The sequence below is a fragment of the Ixodes scapularis genome, unplaced genomic scaffold (assembly GCF_016920785.2).
Source record: "Ixodes scapularis isolate PalLabHiFi unplaced genomic scaffold, ASM1692078v2 PGA_scaffold2__306_contigs__length_199485367, whole genome shotgun sequence".
In the NCBI taxonomy this organism is placed as follows: domain Eukaryota; kingdom Metazoa; phylum Arthropoda; class Arachnida; order Ixodida; family Ixodidae; genus Ixodes; species Ixodes scapularis.
In genome coordinates this window covers 127,164,361-127,189,335 of record NW_024609857.1, presented here as the reverse complement: position 1 = coordinate 127,189,335, position 24,975 = coordinate 127,164,361, and the positions used below count along the sequence as shown (strand labels likewise).

General features: G+C 43.2%; 1 protein-coding gene across 1 annotated transcript in view; it reads left to right on the top strand.

The window, feature by feature from the left end:
• Window positions 1-2,167: 2,167 nt before the first annotated feature.
• LOC8032620 (glutamate receptor ionotropic, kainate 2) overlaps window positions 2,168-24,975 on the top strand; it is a 29,033-nt gene continuing 6,225 nt past the window's right edge. Inside the window, exons 1-11 of the mRNA XM_029974964.4 lie at window positions 2,168-2,326; window positions 7,259-7,523; window positions 10,770-10,948; window positions 13,026-13,079; window positions 16,441-16,608; window positions 17,609-17,767; window positions 18,676-18,780; window positions 18,852-18,965; window positions 19,556-19,765; window positions 22,107-22,667; window positions 23,989-24,214. Coding sequence (XP_029830824.2) covers window positions 2,198-2,326; window positions 7,259-7,523; window positions 10,770-10,948; window positions 13,026-13,079; window positions 16,441-16,608; window positions 17,609-17,767; window positions 18,676-18,780; window positions 18,852-18,965; window positions 19,556-19,765; window positions 22,107-22,667; window positions 23,989-24,214 — 2,170 coding nt within the window. The 5' untranslated portion in view covers window positions 2,168-2,197. The remainder of the gene's footprint in view (window positions 2,327-7,258; window positions 7,524-10,769; window positions 10,949-13,025; window positions 13,080-16,440; window positions 16,609-17,608; window positions 17,768-18,675; window positions 18,781-18,851; window positions 18,966-19,555; window positions 19,766-22,106; window positions 22,668-23,988; window positions 24,215-24,975) is intronic.

Here is a 24,975-nt window from a genome sequence, read left to right as displayed (position 1 = left end):
TTTTATTTTTCTTTAAAGCACATTACCGCGATGCTCTCAAGCATGTCGAACTATAGCTATCTTCCGTATCAGAACTCCGTCTCCTCGAATCAGGCATGATTATTTTTATTTCTTTTCCTATAAAACACGGGCGGAGTTTACCACAATGTTGTCGAGCCGCCTCGCCGTACTGCAGATGCGAATGACGAATTGCTCGCTCGGCTCCCGGGCCTTTGTTCTGGAGGGGAGGACTGTCCACTGTCACGGCGCAGCAGACGAACGCTGCCAAAACCCGTTCGTCTGACAGCGCCGGTATTCCTGCTGCGATTCGACAGCTAGACGTCCCTCGATGCAGATCGAGCGCCGAGTGTCCATGCCGCAGTCCTTCGGCTGAGAGACGTCCCGACTGGGAGACGCTCCAGCGACAACCATGGGTACCCCCGAGGTACTCTGCCTGCTTCTACTCGGCTGTTTGGCCGCTCATGCCGACATCAAGATTGGTAAGACAATCGTCGAACACTACTAGTGATGATCTGCCAACATACAAAGTCTACTAATTCGCGATGATTGATAGTAGCATTTTCTCACACCAGCAATTTTAGTATCTTTTTTGTTTGAAATTTCTTTTTGTTTTAACAAATCGTTTTATGGTAAACCCTTATGCTAAAACTCCGCAAATTGCTATAAATCACCGTACATTAGTTGACAGCTATACACGTCTTTCGTGCAAATATTATCCAATATTACAAATTATATAGCAGTATTTCGAAGTACTGTTTCGTGTGTCGTTGCTACCAGGATCACATCTGGGGAGTGCAAGATCTGTCTTGTGATGAGGTGAAAGCACTCCCCGATTAAATAACTGGCTCAAATGTGCAAATATTTTGTTAGACCACGTTATTACAGTTTAATCGCTTGTCGGTGACGCTGAATGCAAAAACACGTGTTAGCCGGGCATTGCTAAAGGTAACCACAACATTACATGGTGCAGGCATGCGGAAATATTAATCACGGGCCATAAAGATCGCGATAGATGCTTTTCTTTTTTTTAACCAGAGGGCATCTCTGACGTCCCGGGCTCATCAAAAGATAAAATGGTCTGTTTGTCTGAGTATCGTGTTTTCTTTTTTCACATTATTCAAATTAGTAAGACAGTAAACCTACACTCTAACGGATTGATTGATAAAGTTAGCATAATTACCTCAAATCTACGTAACTGAAGATAGCGCTTACGCGCTCACTGTAGTAGCGCAAGCTCCTTAAATTAAATTCAGCTCTCAATACCACGAGGTTTCCACCCGCATAATCTCAAAGTTATTTAAAGTGTTTTTTTTTTACGCCTTTTTAATGACGTCAACGTTTACTACTCGTTTTTTGTTAGTATATGTCTTGTTGTTTTCCAAATAGATAAATAAAGGCTGCTTGAATTTTGAATTTTTGAAATAATTTCCCGCACGACTTCTTAAGTTTTAGGGTAAGCAACAGGCTAAATTTTACTTTATAATGAAACATAAAGAAGTACTTTATTTAGGGTCTCAGAAGAAAGTCCATGAATGCACGGATCATTTAATACAAATTTAAGCTGCTAGAGAAAGGTTTACTGGTTTTGTAAATTAATCCCCAATTCATTTCTGGGATGTGCGACATTTCCACTGTTTGTTTCGTACGTGATTCCTTATAAGCGCCTAGATATATATTTTACGTCAAGAAAATATTTTACGCAATGGGTTTTTCCTTTTTTTTATAAAATCGAGTAAAAAGTGTGACACCATGCAGCGGGGCTCTCGACGACAGATGAACAACGTCTATTACATTCAAATACACTTATCTCTCAGTGGGTAACAAGGCAATGACGAGGATGACGCTGGTAAGATCGATGCATGACTATGCACTGTCAAAGCTATTCCTCTCAATGGCCTGCAATAGACAATGAAATACAAATTCTAATTATGTGTGCGCTTTCTTGTCAAGGGTATCAAGCTCTTCGGAATACCTGTCCAGCCTACAGTAATGGCACTCTCAAGGGTTATTTATTGGTGTTTCTTAATCAAATAATTAGCTCATACACACAAAGCGGTTACCATATGCACATCTATACACACAAAGCTCTGTACAAATAAAGTTTCGGAAAAAAAAAAAAAACGCCGTCATACCTTAAGACGTGGTATGTCATTCATCCGCAGGCGGGATCTTCGAGACAGGCGATGACGTGCTCGAGATGGCGTTCAGTTCTGCCGTGGACCGCGTGAACACCATGGGACTGGCCGAGCCAGGAACGCAGTTCGTTGCCGCAGGCTCCAGACTCCTGGCACGCGTGGAGCACATCGAACGACTGGACTCCTTCCAGGTAATCAAGAAAAACATCTAAAGGCTGCTGTCGACAGCTCCTTTTGAAGGACCAAAATATCATTGAAGGAAAGGTACTTCAAAAGGAGTTTTTCCAAGAAAATATCCTCCAAAAAGAGGTCCTCTAAAAATATCTTCCAAAAGGATTTACCCCAAAAGAATCTCCTCCAAGAGGAAGTTCCCTAGGAGGATTAACGTAGAAATTTGGGCTATTTGGTACGCAGACATAATTAAAACAAAACAGCGCAAAGACGAGGACAATGTAAAAGGTAACCGACACGACACAGCGGCGTGTCCTGTAGGTTACCTCCCCGCAGGGGGCACCTGTGAAAGCAGGTGTTTAGTGAGTGGCGTCACAACGGACCCCGAGCCATGCGGGTTCGCCCGCCCACGTCTGGCTGCTTGTGGCATTCACGTGTCCGGGGAAAAGGGCATCCTCGTGGTTGAGTCGAGCCCGAGGTAAGCCTGGACCCTTTGAAGCCCCTCGGGTTCCAAAGGGTCCAAACCTACCCCGGGCTCGACCACCCAAAGGCTAACCTTGGGTGGCGATAGATCCCTTGTCTGGACCCACACTAGGTTATAGTGTCTTGCCAGCACTGAGAGTGTAATGTCGTCAAAACCTTTATTGCTATGGCGCATTAGATATCCCCCTGTTAGGTTCCGTGGTGGGTGGTGCGCTACAGATGCCGAACGCCTTCCAATTTCTTATGGGTTCCAAACTGAACAAAAAACCTGATCGGGCTCTGAGAAGGGTCCGGACCGAAGTACACGTTGTAGAAGCCTTTGCACCTGTAGAGAAGTTTCCTCGATGCCTCGTCATGAACTCTGAAACAGAAAAACCTTTATCCAAGCTATCCCCTTTCCTGGTTTCTAATACTCTTGAATCTGTAATTGGGAAGAATTTTAAAGCAAAAAGAATGCCATCTGGAGACCTCCTCTTTGAAGTTGTAACCTGTCAGCAAAGCTCAGACCTGCTGGCACTCACCTCGGTTTCTGACTATAGGATTACTGTATCACGCCACCGCACTTTGAACACTATTAAAGGCGTCATAGCGGAGGATGACCTATAATCCACCGAGGATGAAATTGTCGATGGCCTTCGTGACCAAAAAGTCATCGCGGCAAAGCGAATTTCTTTTCGCCGGAACGGTCAAGAGATGAAGACAAAGCATGTCATTCTGACTTTTGAGCTGAAGGCGCTTCCGGAATCAGTCAAAGCGGGATATCTGAACTGTAGAGTACGGCCGTACGTGGCAAACCCTCAGCGTTGCTTTCATTGCCAGAGATACGGCCATAGCGCCCATAGCTGCCGTGGAAAGACAACGTGTGCCAAGTGTGGCAAAAATGATCACCCTGCAGAAAATTGCTCAAATCCACCTTGCTGCATCAACTGCAATGAACATCACCCTGCTTATTCCCGATCTTGCGAAAAATGCAAAGAAGAAAAAGAAATTAGAACACTCAAAGTGAAAGAGAACATTTCGCTCCCCGAAGCCAGGAAGCGATTCTCCTTCCTGCAGAAGGGGCCTTACTCTTTGGTGGCACGTGTAGGGGTGTGCCATCAAAGTCCTCGGTAGGAACCCAGGTCTGTCCTAATGACCTGGCAATTTCACCACCTCCCCCTGCCTCACAAAGATTCGCTCCACGACTCCGTCTATCGTTGGAACCAAAGAAACCACAGGGGCCTCCAGATGGTGCACAGGCAAGGGATGCCTCTATGCTAATGGAGGAGAGACAAGAGGACAGGCGGCAACACCAGCCTCAGGGACAAGGCACTGGTGCCTCCTCCATTACAAAAGACGGGCCATCGAACGATGTGCCTGCCTTGGTTACTCAGACCCCTCCCAGAAGGAATGAGGGTGTGTTTCGTTTTCAGACTTTAGGAGAGGCCTCGACATCTAAGGAGGTGCCCGTACCAGCTGCTCCCTCAGCCGTTCAACCTGATGAGGAGCGGATGGAACTTGGTGAACCTCCTCCCCCTCGTTTGGTCCCACCTGATGACGCTAGGCTTTAAAAGTCATCCCAGAAAAAGCTCAATCCGCGAGTAACCACACTTAAACCACCCCACGGCACGTAGGGCAGGTTTTCTTTTTTGTTTTGTCGTTACTTTGAACCATTTCTGACATAAACACGTATAGTTTTATACGGTGGAACTGTAGAAGTCTCCTGCGAAATGTTGCTGACATTCATTTCTTTTCTAGATGAGCTATAGCCCATCGCTGTGTGCTTGCAGGAGACATATCTTAGCAACACCCATACAAATGTTTTTAATCGTCACCGCGTTTTTAGAAAGAATCTTGATTCAGACCACTCTTCTGGTGGTGTTGCCATTGTTGTAGGGAGTGGCATAGCGTGTGTGGAAGTGCCTCTGCGTATATCCCTAGAAGCAGTTGCGGTACGTGTTCTCGCTGGTCGTCACATTACGATTATGTCCTTGTATTTACCACCTCATCGTCAACTGCATCTTCATGAACTTAGAGGATTGGTTCAGCAACTTCCAACACCTTTTTTTTAGTTTGTGGTGATTTTAATGTTCACAGCCTCACGTGGGGCAGTAAGCGCCTTGACTCTCGTGGCGCTGTTGTAGTAAGGTGTTTACTGTCCTCAGGCGTATGTCTTTTAAATAATAAAAAACGAACAATTTATTGTTCCACTCATAATTGCTTCAGATCCATCGACCCCTCCATTTCATCACCATCATTACTTCCCTGTTTTTCTTAGAAGGTTTTAAACAACCCTTTTGGGAGTGATCATTTCCCGGTTGTAATTGAAAGCCTCGTTCCTCTGCCGACTATTTTAAAACGAACCCCTAGGTGGAAACTGGACAAAGCCGACTGGGCACTCTTTAAGCTTTATGCGGTGCTTGACCCGTCAGTTCTAGCAAATTTGTCACCCGAAGAAGCGACACTGTATGTTACGGAGCAAATCATAAGTGCCGCCCAAGACGCCATTCCTCGCAACTCCGAAAATTTACCCAAGAGGTGTAGGCCTTGGTGGAATGAAGACTCTGCCACCACAAGAAAGAAAGCAGCATAGGGCATGGGATACCTTTCAGAGGTACCCTACTTCTTCAAATAGGATATAATTTAAAAGACTGAAAGCAAAGGCCCGATGGAGGCTATAGTTTACGACTCAGCAAATCCTTCTGCACTCAAAATGTTAGATCCTGTGCATCATCTCGGTTTAAGGCTTGCTACAGGTGGCCTCCGCACATCGCCCATTCCTAGCTTGTACGCTAAATCTAATCAAATGTCACTTAGGCACGGACGACGTTATCTGGCTGTTACTTATGCTTCCAGAATTCTGTCCTAACCAAATCACTCAACTTATGGTGCTTTGCAATATTCTCGGTTCGCTTGTCTTTTCGAACATAAGCCCATGGTTGTACCGTACGCCTTTAAGCCTTCGCCTTGAGGGCATTTGTACATCTCCTGACCTCGCCCTTCACGAGACCGACCTTTTGCAGACGGGTGAAAATGAAGCTCCGTGGAGTATGTTGCCCCTCTTTTGTGATTGGTACTTTACTAGATTTAACAAACATAACATCCCCCCAGGGGTGATTCAGCAAGGATTCCGTAAGGTGCAGAAGAAGGATGGTAACTACTCCCAATTTTATACCGATGGTGCCAAATCATTGCATTTTGTAGGATCAGCAGTTTACTCTGAAGACTTCAGTAAGCTTCAGCGTCTCAAAGAATGCGCAAGTATTTACACGGCAGAGCTGTATGCGGTGTTGGCGGCCTTGGAGTATATTCTCACCAGCAAGACGATGAAATCTATTTTATCCGTGGATTCTCAAAGTGTGCTCACCACACTTTGCTCAATGAAGGGAAGTTAAAATAGACTGACACAACTTGTCCGATCAAAGCTACAATGTGGTCTGCGGCTTGGCCAAGACTAAATTTTGCTGGGTGTCTAGCCATATGGGGATTCTAGGTAACGAAAGAGCTGGCGAATTGGCCCTAGCTCTAAGCACCTACCGCCAACTACCTCACAGATTCCATTTCAATATATGAAGCCCTTAGTAAAATCATTAGTTTTCCAACTATGGCAATCGAAGTGGAGTCTGGATGCGAAAACAAACCTCACAGGATTAAACCAGTTCTTCGTAAGTGGGAGAGAGCACCCCACGGGAACCCGCCGCCATGAAGTTCTTTCGTGTCGTCTTAGAATCGGACACTCCTACCACACCCACAAACATCTGCTCAGGGGGAAGCCCCACCCCTGTGGGATGACTGTGGGGAGCGTTTAACAATTTTACACATTTTGTGGCTGTGCCCAGTGCTTGAGCAAGAACGACGTACACACTTCCCCGAGTTTTTTTCACGCCAGATTCCTTTTCACCCAGTGCTGATAATTGGGGCAACTCCTATAGTACTGTTTTATCGTGTCATAAATTACTTAAAAGAAACCGGCTTCTTACTGGAGTCGTAACTTGAATTCTATGACTTTTAACCTTGTCACAAAAACCTTTTCAGATAATTTGTATCAATAAGTCCTGAGCATGTTTCAACCAAACAAGCTTGGCACAATATGGCCATAGTAGCTTTGCGCCATAAAGCCCGTTATCAACAACAACAACCGGTAGGTTACCTTTTACTTCGTCCTCGTCTTTACGCTCTTTTTTTTTATATATATACCAAAGAGAATGTTCTCCGAGAGAAGGTTCCTTCTAAACAGAGTTCCTCCAAAAGGATATTTTCCAATAGGATCTCACCAAACAGGAGGTCCCTTAAAAGAATGCCTTTCATGAATGTGTGCTCTAAAATGATGTCCTCTAAGGGAATGCCCTTTAAGAAGAGGTCCTCTAAGAGGAAGTCTTCCAACAGGACGTCATTCAAACGGAGGAGGTCCTCCAAAAAGAGCTGCCCGTTGAGCCTCGATATGGTTTCTTTATCGACGCTCAACAAGACGAATGATGTTCTTCCCGCAGGCGTCCCGCAAGGTGTGCTCCTTACTCGAAGAGGGCGTGGCCGCGGTGTTCGGACCACAGTCGGGTGAAGCCAGCGCTGCGGTTCGGTCGGCGTGCGACGTGTTGGACGTGCCGCACATCGAGACCCACTGGGACTATAGGGCGAGGCCCGACAACCACTCGGTGAACCTGTTCCCGCACCCGGCAGCCCTCGGCAAGGCCTATCTGGACTTCATCAAGCACAAGGACTGGAGGACTTTCGCCATCCTCTACGAAGAGAACGACGGTGAGGGACGATTGGGCTCCGCTTTTAACGAGAGAACCTACAATGTTGTTTTCTGAAAAATTGAAAATGCCTTACCTCCGGCCAACATTACTCTCGAGAAGAAATGCCTGCCTTTAATTAAGTGCCGAGAGCGCGGAGGACTCTACTACACTTCAGGAGTCCTGTGCACTATAGTGGGAGGTACTGGATGCGGGAGCATGACTTGAGAGGTTACCTCCTTTGAGCAGCTGTACGTTCAATCACATCTACGCTCTATAATATCCCTGCCAGTTCACCTTCCTGCAGAATATGGAAAAGGTCAATCATGGTAAAAAAATAAAAAGATCCCAGCAAATGACGAGGCTCAAAATGCGATTAGAAATACAAATTAGATATGCGCATGGAAAATGATGCAGCAAAGCATCCCGCTCATTGACCCTGCACACATTTAAATTCTAGATTTAATCGTATTCTGAGCTTTAATCCCTAGAATCCGTGTATTGTTCGGCTGTCTTCGTGTTCTTCATAAAAATACTTTCACCGTCTTTTTTTAAGTTTAAGGTAAAGTATAGTCACCGCTACCCAATTGAAGGAGTTAAGCCCAATACGATGATCAAGTAATGCCTTAATGTATATACTATAACACTTAGGACGCTGTACTGAGTGTCTGCACCGCAAACTGTACTGTTTGTTGTGCTAATATAGGCTTGAGGCATCCTTGTACTCAGCAGTAATCATTTTATTATTGTCGATATTTTGCGCACCAAGCAATTAGACTTACGGCTTCTGTTCGGGTAGTCAACTTTTACTAAGGATCTAAGTATCATGCAAAATAACAGGGATGGAACTTGTGCGCTAAATGCGCAACCATGAGACTAATGACTTTTGATGCGCCACACTGACACAAAAGTATAAATAAGCACAACATTACGCCAAGGTGCGCCCAAACTGGAATTATAAACGAGCCTCTTCGAAATTAGCCGTCTCGCAGTTTCCGCTTGTAACATTGATACCGGAACTTCCGGCCAGTGGATCCGAATCCGAAGATCTGTATCTGAAGGTTGCTGCCGCCAACGTTAGCGGCCATTGCTGCATGCTCGCCGTGCTTTTCTGAAGTCCTGGAGTCGCTTCGTCTGAAGATCTAAATAGTGGTGCAAACGTGGGGCTATTGCAATCCCGTAGCCCGCGTTGGCTTGCCCCGCGGCCCCGCGCAGAAAACTTGGGAACAAAGGTAAGCGAGCAGTGAGGCGTTTGACGGAGCAAGATACCAGCTGTCAGTTCGTGATTGCGCTGATAGCGCTTTGAAGACGGAATGCGCGAAGTCAAAAGCTCCCTCAAGTGATTTGGCAATGATATCACGAAAGTGCCTTTGACAGCAGACTTGCTGCAAGCTGCGAAGAAGTCTCATAAAGTTTACACAGAAAGGCTAGAGGTCGAAAAGCAAGACGGCGAGAGGAAAAAGAGGGAGAACAGTGAAGCGAGTACGATGCGAGCTCGTCTTCAGGAAGGACAGCGACAACTTGAACAGCGCATCATCTGTTAGCGGACTATGCTTGAACATGCGCAGTCATTGATTGAGTCGGGTCTGAAAAAAAAAAGAGATAGAGAAGATTAGGTCTGGAGAAGTGCTGTTAGCGGAGGCTAATGCGAAATTGGCTCCGAATCTCGAAAACGTGATGTGTATCCGTGAGCAATTGACGAAGTCCTAATAGATTTATATGAGCACGGACATTCATTATCTTCTTCTAGTCACGGCAAAATAAAAGACCATTTCTGTACCTGCATTTTTATTCTTCGGAGCACCTTACTAGTCAATCCTGAGCATTGGAAGCTATTTGTACGTGTGTATATTTACCTCTTCAAGTCGGTTTTGTCACGTGTCACAGAGTCATCTGAAGTTTTGCTTCATACGTTTGTGTGTAATTAGCACGTAGTTCTGTGAAAAATATTTGCCACTAAAACGTTTATTGAAACTACCGTTAAGTTCACATGGAGTGTCTGCATGCCATATTTTTTTTTTTTTTTTAAATTAGGGGATTTTTAGCCTTTATTTTAACATTCTTAAAACTCGTATGCTGCTCCCAACTTGCTCCTTGACCTCGTTTTTGCTGCTCCCAGCCTGCTCCAAAGTGCAGTTTTTTCTGCTCCCCAGATTGCTCCAAAACTGCTTTGCCCAGTTCCATACCTGTAATAATAATCTTGCATAAATTAGCCACCTGTAAATATTATGTAATATCGTATACCTGCCGTTATATCTTAATCCGAACACATCTTTTTTTCATGTAGGGGGGAGTTAAACGAGTGTCGTCCTTATTATGTATTTATCAGGTTCAGCGCACATAACATGATGGGATAATCGTCTTATTAGGCTGGCTAATGAACAAACATTCAATAATTCCCTTTTTAACTATTGGTTTAGTGGCCATGTTGCAATTCAAGTTTGGCGGCAATTCCTATTAGAGGCGAGACTAGAAAAATATTTTGAAAAAATTTTAGTTTTTTTTTTAGATGTTATTTATTTATCTTTACGTTGTTTAGCCCGATTTAAGAATTACGCACCAAAAGAGCGCCACAGCCCCTGGCCACTATGACGCTTGAGGGAATGACGTGGTCGTTTGAATCACGTTGTCACTATCTCGGTGCCCTCGGTGCCCCGACGACACGAGAGACGACGCGACAGAAATGACTACGTCACTTTTTTAAGAATCATTGTGGGCAGGACTTGCGGCGCTCTTTTAGCGCGCGATTCTTAAATCGCCTAAAAAACGTGAAATTGTATCATCGTTATCTCAAATATATTACCTGTTCGCAAATTCTTTAAAATGTTCTGACCTGTAAAGTAATTGCCATCAATACTGCTATTTCAACATGACCCCCAAAAAAACAATAATTAAAAATTTAGTTAAAAGATACCAATTAATTAGCCAGCTTACCATGACGATTATTTCATCCTCTAATATCCGCCTAGCCTGATACAGGCAGGGTAAAGACGACCCCTCGTCTCTCACCCCTTGATTAACCAAAAGTATGTTCGGATTAAATTCAAACACCTTGTATAAGTTGCCGCGAAACTTCCCAGATTGTTAAGATACACGTATACTATACTATAAACGATTGTCCACGTGCATTCAGCACAGCATATTATTCCTCCTAAAGCGAAAAGGCTTGTGAAAGCATAACCCGATTGTTTTAAAAGGCTTTTAGAATAATACGTTTATTGAGAATTTAAAAAAAAAAATAATGTTGATTTGTCGTGTTCTTCTGCAGCCTTAATCCGGCTCCAAGAGATCCTGAAAGATCCTCTGATGCGCGAGCGGAAGGTGGTAGTGCGGCAGTTCGAGTCCGGAGTGGAATACCGAAAGATCCTCAAGGATGTCGGCAAGAGCGGCATCAAGAACATCGTCCTGGACGTGCCTACGGAGCGGATTCACACGGCTCTGAAACACGTGCGTTCACGTGTGTTCCTTCCTCGCTCTCATGCTTCGCGCCTACTCGGATGCCGTTAGTTTTTGTAATTAAATTATCGTAAGTATTTTTCTTTTAGTAACTGAACCCTTTATACATGTAGCCTGCGGAAGCAAACGCCGCAAAGACATTAATGTTGTGGTTCGGGCTTTTATTAGTGAAGGTAGGGACTACATGGGACGGCAACGTGAAGCAATTTTCTGAAAATGAACTGTACAGCGTGCAAAGCTATAACTTACGAAGGAAAAATAGCCATGTGGAACAAACGAAACAACAATCCCACTTCTTACAACTAACATCACCATTGTATTTTGCAAAACCGAATCGGTGGAAGCCTGGCGTTCTGGTACTTTCACAGTCAACTTCACGAGGAAACGGTTCACTCCTAATCTAAAATACTGGGTATCGCCGCCATAACAGTCTTTGTTTGCTTCAGTAGGATTCAATATACAATCTCTTTGTTATTATTTCTGTCATAACTTTTTTTTTCTTTTTAAAGATGGGGTGAGAAATAGACGATTGCCGTCTTCAACATGTATTTATCAGGTTTGGTGGACATTCGATGAGGTGATAATCGTCTTGTTAAATAGCTGATTAATTAAATTTTTTAATCATTTTTAACTAATGATATTAGGGGTCATGTTGTAATTGCAGTTTTGACGGCAATTGCTGTTAGAAGCCACATCAATGAAACGAAATTGACAAATTTGATTAGACTTTTAGATGTTTATTAATGAATTTCGTCACTTTTTAGCGCGACTCCAGAATGGCACACAAAAAGAGCGCCGCAAATCCTGTCAACAGTGACGCTTGGAAGAGTGATGCAGGCGTTTTAATAATGTCGTCACTATTACGGCAGGGGGGCCCTGATGGGTGCGCCGACGGCACAAGTGACAACGGGACTGAAACGAACTGTAGAAGGGTTACTATCGCGGGCAGTATGAGCTAAAACAGTCCGTCATACTCGTATTGCGTGCCTTCCAGTTTTGAAGAGAGCTATAGCCCTGTCTGGTCACGGAATGTGAAGTTGAGGTTCCGTACACCTCGTAATTTTCGACAAATTGATGGATAATAGAGGTTTTGGGACCGCAGACGCAGAAAACGACAGAAAAAAGCCGAATTTCAGCTCCTACTGCCCGAAAGGTACTTAGGCTAGTTGGTGATTTATCGTATAGAATAAAAGCGATAAAAATTAAACAGACGACCGACAAGTTAGGAGACTATGAACACCACAGAGGCGATCTGTGGTGTTAGTAGTCTTTTCATTTGTCCGTCGTCTTTTAGCGCTTTTATCGTACAGACTGAAACTCCTACGTCACTCTTTTAAGCCTCGATGTGGGCAAAGTATGCAACGCTGTTTTTGCGCGCAATTAGTAATCCGGCTAAAAATGTGAAAATTGATTAATTAATATCTGATATCACAAAAACTAGTATATCTTTGCAAATTCTTTTAATTGGTCTGGCCTCGAGCAGTAATAGCCGTCAAAAGTTGCAACATAATAATAAAAAGTTAATTAACGAACTTTAGTTATACTTAGCCGCCTTACCGTGACGATTATCCCTCCATCCGCCAAGCCTGATAAATACGCGGTGAGGACGGCACTCGTCCAATTACCACCCCTTGTTTTGAACTTCCTGTTCGAATTAAAATCAAACTCCTCGTATATTAAGTAAGAAACCTTATTGGCTGTGTAAAGACGAACTGCAAATAACTATTGCCCAACGAATAAATGGTTAAATATTACCTTAAAAATAAAATACTTGATGTTTTTTTCAGTTTTCCGAAATTACCACACATTTTTTGTAACTATATTCTCGAATGGACAGCATTTAACTATGAACCTTATTGTGGCTAAAAGACACGAATATGTTTGTTCCTCAAAAACAAAGTATCAGTCAACATTTGTTGTTTATTTTTGCACCAACAGATTCGGAGTGTACACAGGAACGGAAACAAGAACGTTTTTTTTCTTCAAATGACCACATTAGAAAACGCACAAAGTGTGAGTTTTTGTTTAAAGAAAATCGTAATAGAAATATTATTCTCGCTTGTTGCAGGCTCAGCAAGTGGACATGATGTCGGAGTACCACAACTACTTCATTACTTCTCTGGTGAGTAACAATTACGCTACAACGTTCAAATTCGTTTTAAGAAAAACAGACACGTAATATTCTTTCTGTCTACCCCGCTTTTTTTTATATTATTGCAAACACAAAAGAAAATACTCTTGCAAATGCTGCTTCCGCCTGAACCACAAAAAAAAAAACTGTTATTCTAATACGCCGAAAATATGTCACGTGTGTCTACGCTGATATAAAATCTTCAATATGGAACTGCGGATATAGTGATTTTAATTCAATTACGCTTCAGCATTTGTAACCTCGGCCGTAGTAGGGCCAACTATGCCGTTACTATTCCTTGTTACTTTGAGATCTTGAAATGACACGCCCATTCAAACTCACCTTCAACGTGAGAAAACGAAACTATTCCGATGTTGCTGTTTTTTCGCAGGGCAAATTACGTCGTGTATCGCGGAACACCGCAACCTCCCCGAGAAGTTGTCGCGAGGATGGTGTCCGGATTCGAAATGTCCAGAGCAATGCATTATCTGAACGAAATGTTAAGGAAACGTGTGCATGTTTGAATGGAAAAATTTTGTGTGCGCCACTCCCGTTTATACTTAGAGTAACTTTCACACAGCTAGTGTTTGTTTAAGTCTAACTGGGTACGTTTCGGGGACTTGCCTCTAAACGTAATTCTTACCTCTAAATGTCCAATGCGGCTCAACAGTCGGTTGTCGTGGCACCGTGCACATGTTTCTTGAAGTAAGGCCCTTAGGTAGACATTTTCAAATGGTACTACGTGAATGGAACTTACATTGCATTTTTATATCATCTCACGCAAAGGCAGTAGTTTGCCATCGCTTCTTTTTGCTACTATTTAAGCCGTTTGCTGTAGCCATGCCTTTGGACCGGCCTCCTTTACTTCGGTTTCTCTCTTTGCATATACTCTCTTCCTCTTTTTTATGCTTAATACTTAAATTCTAATTATCAAAAACTCCTGCTCACTCAAGCATCTTCGGCAGAAGCAACACCACCTAGAGTCCTCCGATGTTACAGCGCACAAAAGCAGAAACGCAGTTTGCAGGGCACACAAAAAGGGGGTTACCCACAAAGCGCCGACTAACAACTCTGTTTGTGTTTTTCTTTTTTTTCTTCCTTTCGTCGCTGTATCTTTTTTTTTTTTTTCTTTTTGGCGCGTTAAAAAAAAATTAGTTTAAATCTCTGATCTGTCTCTGTGAAAATCTGGCTAAGTAATATAACTCCGTTTCTGACAATGTTAGAGACGAGGTGCTAACACACTGGTCGTTTAGCCGCTTTATATTTTCGGTTTCGATAATATCCCTAGTGATTTGATTACTATCTCGGCCCGGAACGCTGCAGTTGGTTAGATTTTACGTACGACCGCAATCCCGGCAATGAATCTCTATGGGTTTTCAGAACTGGCTTTGATAATGTTGTGTTCTCTAAGTTTGTCATTGGGACATCGGCTGGTTAAGGCGAGCGTGTAGTAATTATGGATACTTAAAATAGAATAAAAAAACGGGAACCTCTTTTATAGACAACCGCACTCTTTCATTTAGCAACGACGAATGTTTATTTCCGGGCACGAAAAATTCACGCGTTGACCAGAACGGGGGAGTTAACCTCCTTTCTTTCAGTCCTCCCCTGTTCTACTCAACGTGTGAATTTTGCATGCCCGTAAAGAAACGTTCGTCGTTGCTGTATGAAAGAGCGTGGTTGTCTGTGAAAGTCCTCCTTGTTTGTTTTTATTTATTTTTTTTATTTTAAAGAGACATTGTTTCGTGTGCCCTATGTCGTATCTTCCACAAGAGACGAAAGCAGTAAACCACTCCTGCTCAAAAAACAAAGCGAGTTTGGCGGCCTTAGTACAGTTCACCAATCTATTGGTTCGTGTATTAACTTTCTTTTTACATAACCTGAGAAGGGATTGATAGTGAAAAAATACGATATCGGCATTCACTTAGGTGGCTGTTTTACCGGATTTCTTGTCCTATCTCTGGGCTTGCTTTCGTGAATTTTACCTTTTTTTTAACCTTTTTGTGGAGAGTAGCTGAAGAAACCATCGGACGTAGCTTATCATCTTCACGATTCTTGATTCGTTCTTCGTCTTTCTAATCGGGGAATGCCGCAATATTATCGGGAAGGGAACGATGATAACATGCCAGCGGAATTCACCACGTCCTGCTTTTTTGTTCTTTTTAATTGCGAGTAATTATAAAAAATAAAGCCTGCGTATTTCCTCTGACCTCGTCACTAGTGAATCGTCGCGGTGCCATCTGCCTTGCCTTTGCATAGACGAGATGCATTGTTGTCGTCTCACAACGGACGGAGTGCAATGCAGGTTCTTAAAAGGGGACGCCGCCACTCGTCCGGTAAAATAGTCAGGAATTCTACTTCAAGAAATCACAACGACATGCAGAGCTCCAAACTCTAAAAATGGCCACGCGTAAGGCCCTTACAAAATGCGGGAGCCATGCACGTGGTCCTCCTGGGGCCAGGCGAACGGTGGGGAGAGAGATGATGCTTTTTAACGATCAACCTTGATCACCCCACAAAAGCTATATGTGTACAGAGCGCAACACAAATGTTTCGAAGGCGCAATAGCCAACTTTTTACACTGTTTTTGAGCCACAAAAAGGCTATAGCGGAAATCACCATTGTGGTAAAGTGTCCTCGTGAGCTGCAGCATTTTGTTAGGTTGCATTTGGTAGTCGACGCTAACCCATGGGAGCAAACGTGATAAACCGTTAAATGTCACGTTTCGGCCATCTCTGTTGCACAGTAAACATAACGTGCTTCTTGAACACATAACACAGTAATAAAAACCCTGAAGACTCGGCGGCATTATTTGTAATATACATTAGAACATTGAACAATCCAGCGCACTTATCAGTGGAAACAGAAATCAATCACGGCCGAGTAATCAATTAACCCATAGTATTTCGGGGAGTTTTCGGATAATACCAGCTGAACGTATATATATATATATATATATATATATATATATATATATATATATATATATATATATATATATATAAGAAAACGCTGGTAATATTTTTATTTTATATATATTTTGTTTTACATATCGATTCACATTCAGTTGGTTTTATCACATAACCTAACTAACCCAGCTCCAACCCGTATCTTGGGGTTCTATAAATACAAATATGTGAACATAATATTATTTTTCTTTTGGGCATTTCGTCTTATCTCACAGCTTACTGAGGCTCCGGAAAGGAGTCCTAAGTCATGACAACGCCAATATATGATATCCCCATACTCCGAAGCATATTATTTAGAAACACTCTATTAAGGCGTGATTGCTTGAGTGCAATCACTCAAGCCATCCAGTTTTCAGAGATGATCGATTGTACGTATGGCGCAGGATGCCCACACGGTGGACATGGAAGATTTTCAATATGGCGGCACCAATATTTCCGGCTTCCGGCTAGTGGACGTCAACGCGAAGGAATTTGACGAAGTCGCTCGAGACTGGCTCACACGAAGGCTGCGCTTCAGCAAGAAGGGAGAGAAAGAAGAAAACTTCTACAGGGTGAACATGTTTTAGCATATTAACAGTCACTCAAAGGCTACTTTTTACTTTCCTTGTCGTTTTGCCAACAGGAAGTGTCGGCACGGAGTATTAACTGCCCTTACGTTTTTTTTTTTTTTTTTTTCTTGCTGAATATATGGACACCTGCAGAATCTTACGGTAAGTAACCAACTAAAAGAAATTACGGACGATATGCCTTCGCGTGCCATTCTTTTCACCGATGTTCGTTTGAGTATCCTACGTTATAGTATAGCTATACTTATGTTGTTCCTACTTAACAAGTTATTTTGCATACCACTCAGTGCTGTAGGTCATGTTCGGTAATATATTAAATGCTTTAAATTGTTCATCTGTGCGAGCAGTGCTATGCAAGCAACGTAGCAGAAACCAGAACGCAGAAAATATTTCATATCCACGATGCGTGAAAGAGAATTGATGCAGAGCGACAAAGTTTTATTTTCGTACCAAATATTTCAAGGTCATGACAAAACATTCAAACCTCCTCAAAACAAAAAAAATAATTTCATAAAAATTGCAGCGACCAAGGAAAAATCGCGGTAATATGAAGAAAAAGTTATATATTCCTAATAGATCGAACGCAAAAAAATACCGTGCATGACCCAATAGGTAAGGGCTGTAGTTTTCCTACAACTAGGCTATCTTTGAAAAGGAAAAGAAAAGTTGGTTTAATTCGACTCATAAAAAAAAATTAAAACCAAAGGCGAAAAATCGAATCGCCTTTCTGTTATGTGGAGTGAGGCAGATCATAAGTGAGACAGATAAAATAATCTAAACATCGTTACGCAACTAATCACGAGAAAACATCGGCTGGACTAACTACATGTTTCTTGATATTTCTGGAGTATGAAATTGTTCAGTTAGGGCTATATTTTTTGTTGTTATAGCTAGATGCTTTTTGGCGACGCAGGTCTACGTATATCTGCGAAATCCACGTCTTATCTTGCTGCCAATAGCAACGTGACATTTTTTTCCGCCACAGACCAAAGTCGCCCTAATGTACGACGCCGTGCGACTTTTCGCAACGGCGCTTCGAGACTTGCAACCAGACAATGGACCCAAGATCCAAGTGCGGCCCCTGTCCTGCGAAACCGAGGAGCCCTGGGCACAGGGAAACTCCTTCGTGAAATACATGAGAATGGTAGGATTTCGTTTTCCAAACTGTCTCGCTTCCGGCGTTTTCTTTGTGGTCCCCGATTTGCCTCAAAGTTGACCAAACACACCAACGAACATTGCTGAACCAAAATATTAGATGAATATAATTTTGCTTCGCAGTTATATAACTGACAAGTTTGGACATCATCGCGTTTTGTTAAATTGAAAGTTTCAACTGTCAACAAGGAAGAAGTGACGCCGGCGGCAGGCAGTGGTTCATTCTTTGGATTCTAGAATTTCTTCCCAGCTGATTACAAGTAGTTTTAGGCTGTCAAATGAATGCTTCGGAAGCTCGCTCCAGCACAAGCGGAGCAGCACGAAACAAATGCTCGGCATGCTGTTTATAAGACTGGCTATTCAACCTGCAACAATGCCTACCAGTGTGGTCATGGCACTAAAAATTGCGGATATAACTGAATGTTTGTTTGGCATTTGCCGATTTCTTAACAACTATTTTGAATATTGAGATGCTGAATAGCATGCCGGAAAGGATGAAGTCAAAAATTCAAAAACCATAATTAATAGGGTTAGCTAAAGAAAATCGCCAGAGGATGCGTTTAAACGCTATTTGTAAAATGAACAAAGCGTTATAACTTTATAAAGTGTCAACGAGTCTTTTTTTCCATAGGGGATTTCAAAAAGCCACTTAACTGCAATTAACAGTCGAAGCCCAGGGCTCAACAAATATAGTTAAATACATTCCAGTGGAGCTGTGAAGGTGAGCTGGTAAAGCGATTGATAGCGATCGGAAACAAATATCAGCAATTGACACTTCCCGTACTCTGTGGTAAATTTGGTACCCGGGTATTTTTAGATTGACACAACTTAAATAACACTCAATTATTCCTCTAACGTCTTCAGTGATCACTAATGTTCCAGATCTTTTTTTTTCAGATAAACGTACAAGGACTCACTGGAAATATTCGATTTAATCCGAACGGCCATCGTACTGACATGCGACTCGCAATTTTAGAAATCACTCACAACGGCCTTAGAGAGGTAGGTGTCTGCACCGTACGAAAAAGAACTCTTGGCAGTTACTGACATTCTTGAATAATTCCTCTTTTCAGGCTGGTGAATGGACGATGCACGGCGGCATAAACATAACAACAAACTACTCAAGACAACTGGAAGAAGCCCGCCTTCACCTCATGAACAAGACACTCATTGTGACCACTCTAGTGGTAAGACGCCCCCTTGTTGCCTCATTGCTTTAATTGCAAATTGAATGTAATATGTGATATTTATGAGTCGCAGATAATCTCAGACGCAGTTATTTTATAGCGAGCATTGAACTGCAATTAGAAGAAGCCTTCTGTTTCTATATGAAAATTCAAATTGAATGGTTCTAATCAAACGCTTCTGTATCTCTCTTGTAAATGTTTGACACACTTTGATAGTTAATTTTAGTTGTTACTTTTTATCCTACCAATTCACCCAAAAACTATTCCTTATGAAAACGCGATTTACTGGTTGCATTAAGGAGTTTCTATGCCACTGGCTTAAGCATTCGGCTTTATGTATCACCACAAGTCAACCCTTAGCAGTTGTTCGAAAGAATGTTAGCTGAAGCTTGGTGTGAGATGGTCTAAACGTAAGCACTGGTAACTATGTCGCAAGGCGTGTGCTCCGATCTAATCATGTCTGTAATTTCGTTGCAGTAAGCTAAAATTTCATTTGTGTCGAAAATATCTACCCTAGACCAATTTTCGGACATTGAAAGACCCAAAATGCATGATAACTGACCACAGTTCCTTTCCGCCTTTCTTTTCAGCAAGCCCCGTACACAATGCTTAAGGAGAACCATGCGGAGTTGGAAGGAAATGCAAAGTACGAAGGGTACTGCATCGATCTCCTGGAAGAAATCTCCAAGTTACCAGACATCAGCCTCAAGTACAAGATACGCGAAGTGGCGGACAAGGCCCATGGGCGGAGAGACGATAAGAACGAGTGGAATGGAATGATCGGAGAGCTGCTTCACGGGGTGAGTGCACGTCATATGTGGCCAATTTTGTAAAAGAAACTGCGCGGTTGGCGCTGCTTTAGCAATGCTTGAGAGGCGGGATACGTGACTCGATTATGCGTAAGCGTATTCTAATATGTTTCGGACTGGTTCTAATCATCGCGTATATTTAGGTGAATAAAATTATCCACGCAAATGAGCGAATTTTTTTATATTACTGCACGATGAAAAACGCCGCTCAAAAGGACGGGACGAAGGAGCGAATACTGTACACACACGCTGTCTCACAACTGAAATATGTTCGTTTGTTTGTCCCGTTCCTTTGAACGCTGCTAGTCATCATGCACAACAATCGCCAACAGCCCAACTTACCACCTTAGCTCTACTATTAAACCTACATATTTACAAACGCTGTTTTGGGGCTTCTAATTACATGCAAGTTGACGTCTTTCCTGTTTTTCCAGTATTTTATTAATTTATCGCGTTCTCATTACTCTGCAACTTATTTTGTTTATGTGTTTGTTATTTTTTTAGGAAGAGAGAAGGAGGTTAAAAGCCGCTGAGAGGTATAGAGTTAACTGTATGTTACTAAAATTGCTGTTTCCATTGTTTTGTCTAAGATATCCTCATTCATTGATGTGTTTCTTTTTAGTAAACATGTGCAGGAAACATTTTTTTTTTTGCGAATTGAAGTTTTATTACATTCGCAGAACTGAGCATTGTTCATCTATATTGCCATGCAACTGCGTAGACGCCATGTTCACAGGGTTAGCCTTATAATTCTTGTTTACTCTATAGTTACTCTACATCATATCAGACACTCAAACTTTTTAATTATCTCGTTTTTGTTGGTACATTTATGTGGTATCACTAGTAATTATAGAGTATTTATATAAAAAAATTGGGGTGCTTGTTGCTGGCACGTTCTGGTAGTTTCTGCGTGCTCTGCGTTCATTTTTTTAAGCTGTTATCCGCTTATAGCTCGATCAAAAACATAGAAGTGGTTGCCTCTATCTGATCGATGGAGATATCATAGCAAACGTGATTTGACAACTTTTTTTGTGAGCGCAGCCCAATGACTCCTTTCCACTGAGTAGGACAAGGATGAGAGGATTAGTAGTTACCAGGTGACAAAACCGGTAGTAAAAAGCTTTCAAATTATTTCTTAATCTTTCTCAATGGCGGCCGTCAGGCCGTAAACCGACCGGAACCGTCACAAAGTTTCAGGGATGCTGTGTGAGCTTATTGCTCCCATATAGAGTTCACCAATAAAAAAAAACTTTGCATTTTTTTATTTCTCTTTTTTGTAATCATTATACCCATTTATTTTTATTAATTCAAGCGAAACAAAAACAGATATAATTTGATTTGCATCTTTTTTCTTTTTTTGTAAACCAGGACACTGAAGTACTTAAAGATTCGAAAATGTATGGCTCGCTCGTCACTTTTTTTTTTTTTTTTTTTTTTGTTATTGCGACCGAATGTCGATTTTTAGTATACAGAGTATTTTATGTACATTATTTTATGTAGTTCTCTATATGGGTATAGCGTGCAGCTATACCCACATATTTCGGTACAACCTTAATTACCAGCGACTTCTTTCACATTGGTACTCCATTGCTCACGTATACCTACTTTGGTCCTTCGGTAGTCGTAACCTTTTTCAGCAATACGCCGTACGAAAATTTTCCAACTATTCTGTTCGTAGCTTCCAACTTGTGGGCAACCTGGGGATTCAAAGCGTTGGACCAAGTTATCGGCGTGCCAAATCGTACGTGGTCATTTCCACCTGGAGGGGGTCAAGTGCAACTGGTCACATGAGCGGCGTTCCGCCGCGGAGGCTCTTGGGATCACGGCGCGAGCGATGGCGGTGAATGAATGACTACGTGTTTGTTGAACCAGTGCGTTGGGTCATTCTCCGAGACAGGTAGCAGCAGGGGAATTTATAGAAACTACTGAATGTCACACAAATTTCACACCAGTTTCAGATTTTGTGTCGCGTCATATCGCACACCTTCTCTACGTCACGTTAATAGAAAGGTCTAAGAGTATAGTTTAGCATAAACCAACCGCTAGAAAACACGGAAAAGCAACAGGATACTCGAAAACGAAATCTACTCTGCGCGAGATAATTTTATGACCTTTTTGTTTTGTTTAAAAAATATGAATCATCATAGATCGCTCGGCTTCACTGCCACGCAGACGCGGTGTCACCGCCATCGTCACAGCTCATGAACAGAACCTCTCGTAAACCTGGTTTCTTGACACACGCAGTGCCCACACGTGGTTTTTGCTAATAAGGGTTTATATGTAAACAGCGTGTTTTCCTCTCTTCCCCTTATCTTTATGCTTTTATTGTCAGAAAGCCGACCTTGCCATCGCCGACCTGACCATCACGTACGTGCGCGAAGAGGTGGTCGACTTCACGATGCCCTTCATGAACCTGGGCATCAGCATCCTGTACCGCAAGGCGGACAAGAAGCCACCGTGGCTCTTCTCGTTCCTGGCCCCACTGTCTCTCGAGGTGTGGATCTACATGTCGACGGCCTTCCTCGGGGTCAGCCTGTTCCTCTTCGTGGTGGCCCGGTTCAGCCCGTACGAGTGGGTCAATCCACACCCATGCGACCCCAACCCCACTGAGCTGGAGAACCGCTTCACCATCTGGAACACCCTCTGGTTCACCATCGGCTGCCTCATGCAACAGGGCTGCGACGTCACACCGCGGGCCCTGTCCACCCGCGTCGCCGCGGGCATGTGGTGGTTCTTCACGCTGATCATGGTCTCCTCTTACACGGCCAACCTTGCCGCCTTCCTCACGGTCGAGCGCCTGGTCTCTCCCATCGAGAGCGTGGAGGATCTGGCCAAGCAGACCACCATCCAGTACGGGAGCCTGCAATCCGGCTCGACCCAGTCCTTCTTTAAGGTGGGAGCTCAACTCTCGCGCTTTTAATAACGCCGCTTAAAGGGGTTATGACACGAAAATTAAACAGAGATTATACTTGAAATGGAATGCTTATAGGCTACTTGGTATACACACAAAGGTACGTGTTTTTTAGAGCTCTGGTAATTGCAATATTCAATTTACGAATGTTTATCATTTTCATCTTGCGACTAGGCAACACTGCCCAAGTTAGTCACACCATGGTGTCCATAAACCACGTGACCATGAACGCTCTCTCATTCTAGGCGCCCCCGTGATCGCTTAAGCTCTCCTCGCCGCGGTACGATCAAAACCGCTGACGCAACTCGGTTACCCGAAAGCTATTCTCGCTCTCGCCCCCGGCCCGTTGACCTTCCACCCTGCATGCGCTTGCGAGATATTCCCGGACGACGGTGACCATGGCGAGTTCGTCCGTAACCCGTCGTTGCTGGTGCTGGTCGCCAACGGGTCGCAGTAAAAATGAACAGCTTCCAACATCTATTAATAGCAATCACTCTAATCGCTGCTGTGATCAGTGTCGAACACTTTGACAAGGCGAGCGATGCCGTAGACGTAATCGTCATGGACCGCATGCTCGAAACGTGCAACTTAAATGGGGAAGCTGAGGCTCGAGACGCCAAGAGAGCCAAGTCTGTGAGTGCGTGCAAGCAGATACCGTGCTGGAGGCTGGCTACGTAGCCAGTCTCCAGCTCCACCCGGATCCTCCCCTCCGAGGGCCCCGCAATTAAAACGATTTATCCACGAAACTATCGCGCCATTTTCAGGGCAAATTTAGCCGGATTATAGGAACACACAATGGGTCCTAGCAGGATAGTTATCTCCTATTTTATTTTTGGCGTGTCATAACCCCTTTAAATAAGTCAGCCTCGTGACAAGACGTTCTTGTGTTCAAACTGTCTTTTATGCCAGCGCAGATCAATACAACTTTAAAACATAATAAGAAATTTGTACTCCCACCCACATTCACGGAATCGTTTGATCAAATAAAGCATCGTATAGATTTTTTTTAGGTAGTTAAGGCGTAGGAACTTTTGGGGGAGGCACGTTTGGTCTATCCACGGCGGTACCCTTGAACGTGTAAAGATGTCACGAAAGTATTCTAAAGCATAATAAATATGGCCGGACATTTTATTTTGAATATCACATTAATTGTATAGCTGGCACAGCCATGGGTAAGGTCAGCCTCGCACTAGGGTGTGGCTATTTCTTATTTAGGATAGTACTGAGCAGCATTAGCAGCAATATTTTATTATTCACCAATATATTCTGAAACCTTCTTTTTTTTTTTCTTTTTTCTTTTCAGGAATCAGAGTTTCCGACATACAAGAAAATGTGGCACGTGATGCAGGCGGCCCGGCCGAGCGTTTTTACCGAATCCAATCAGAAGGGCATAGAGAGAGTGCGTCGCGGAAAGTACGCCTATCTCATGGAGTCCACCTCCATCGAATACGCCATCGAAAGGAACTGCGACCTTACGCAGATCGGATCGCTCCTAGACAACAAAGGCTACGGCATCGCAACTCCACCCGGTAAGATCGGTTCGGGGAGAAGGGAAGAACGCTAAGTTCCCTCTCCTTTTTTCATTTCACTAGCACTTTGCCTAAATGTTATGTCTATACTACAGAAAATTTATTTTATTTTTCAATGATTTTTTTAAGTTATTAGTAAGTTATTCCAGTGCCGTCTTCTCCATGCATGTATCAGTTTCGGCGGTCATCATTAGATGGTACGTTGACCAATTAACTAAAACGTGTTAATTAACTTTTTAATGATTAGTTATAGGGATTATGTTCCGACTGCAGTATTGACGGTAATTGCATTTAGAGGGCACACCAATTAAAATCGTTTGCAAAAAAGTTAATTTTTTTTTAGATATTCGTTAGTAAACTTTTGCGACTTAAAAATTGCGCGGAAAATGCAAGCCGCAAACCCTGCCCACAATGAAGCTTAGGAAAGTGACGTATTCATCTCAATTACTTCGTCACTTGTGTCCATGCGTACTCACCAAAAACACGCTGCCGTGACGACATGATTGAAACGACAATCTGACTCTTCTCAGCGTCATTGTGGGCAAGCCTTGCGGCCAACAGTTCCTAGATACCAAAGCCATAGTATTTAATTTGATGTCGTCATCAGCGAAGGCGAACGCTGGGCACAGATTTGATACGACGATTGCGTCAACGTTCGGCTCAGACTTGACTTGAAGTCGAGCGCTGACGGAGGGGGGGGGGGGGGGGGGGGGGGGGTTAAACTCGTTTGCAATCTGCGTTCAGCGTTCGCCTTCGCTGGG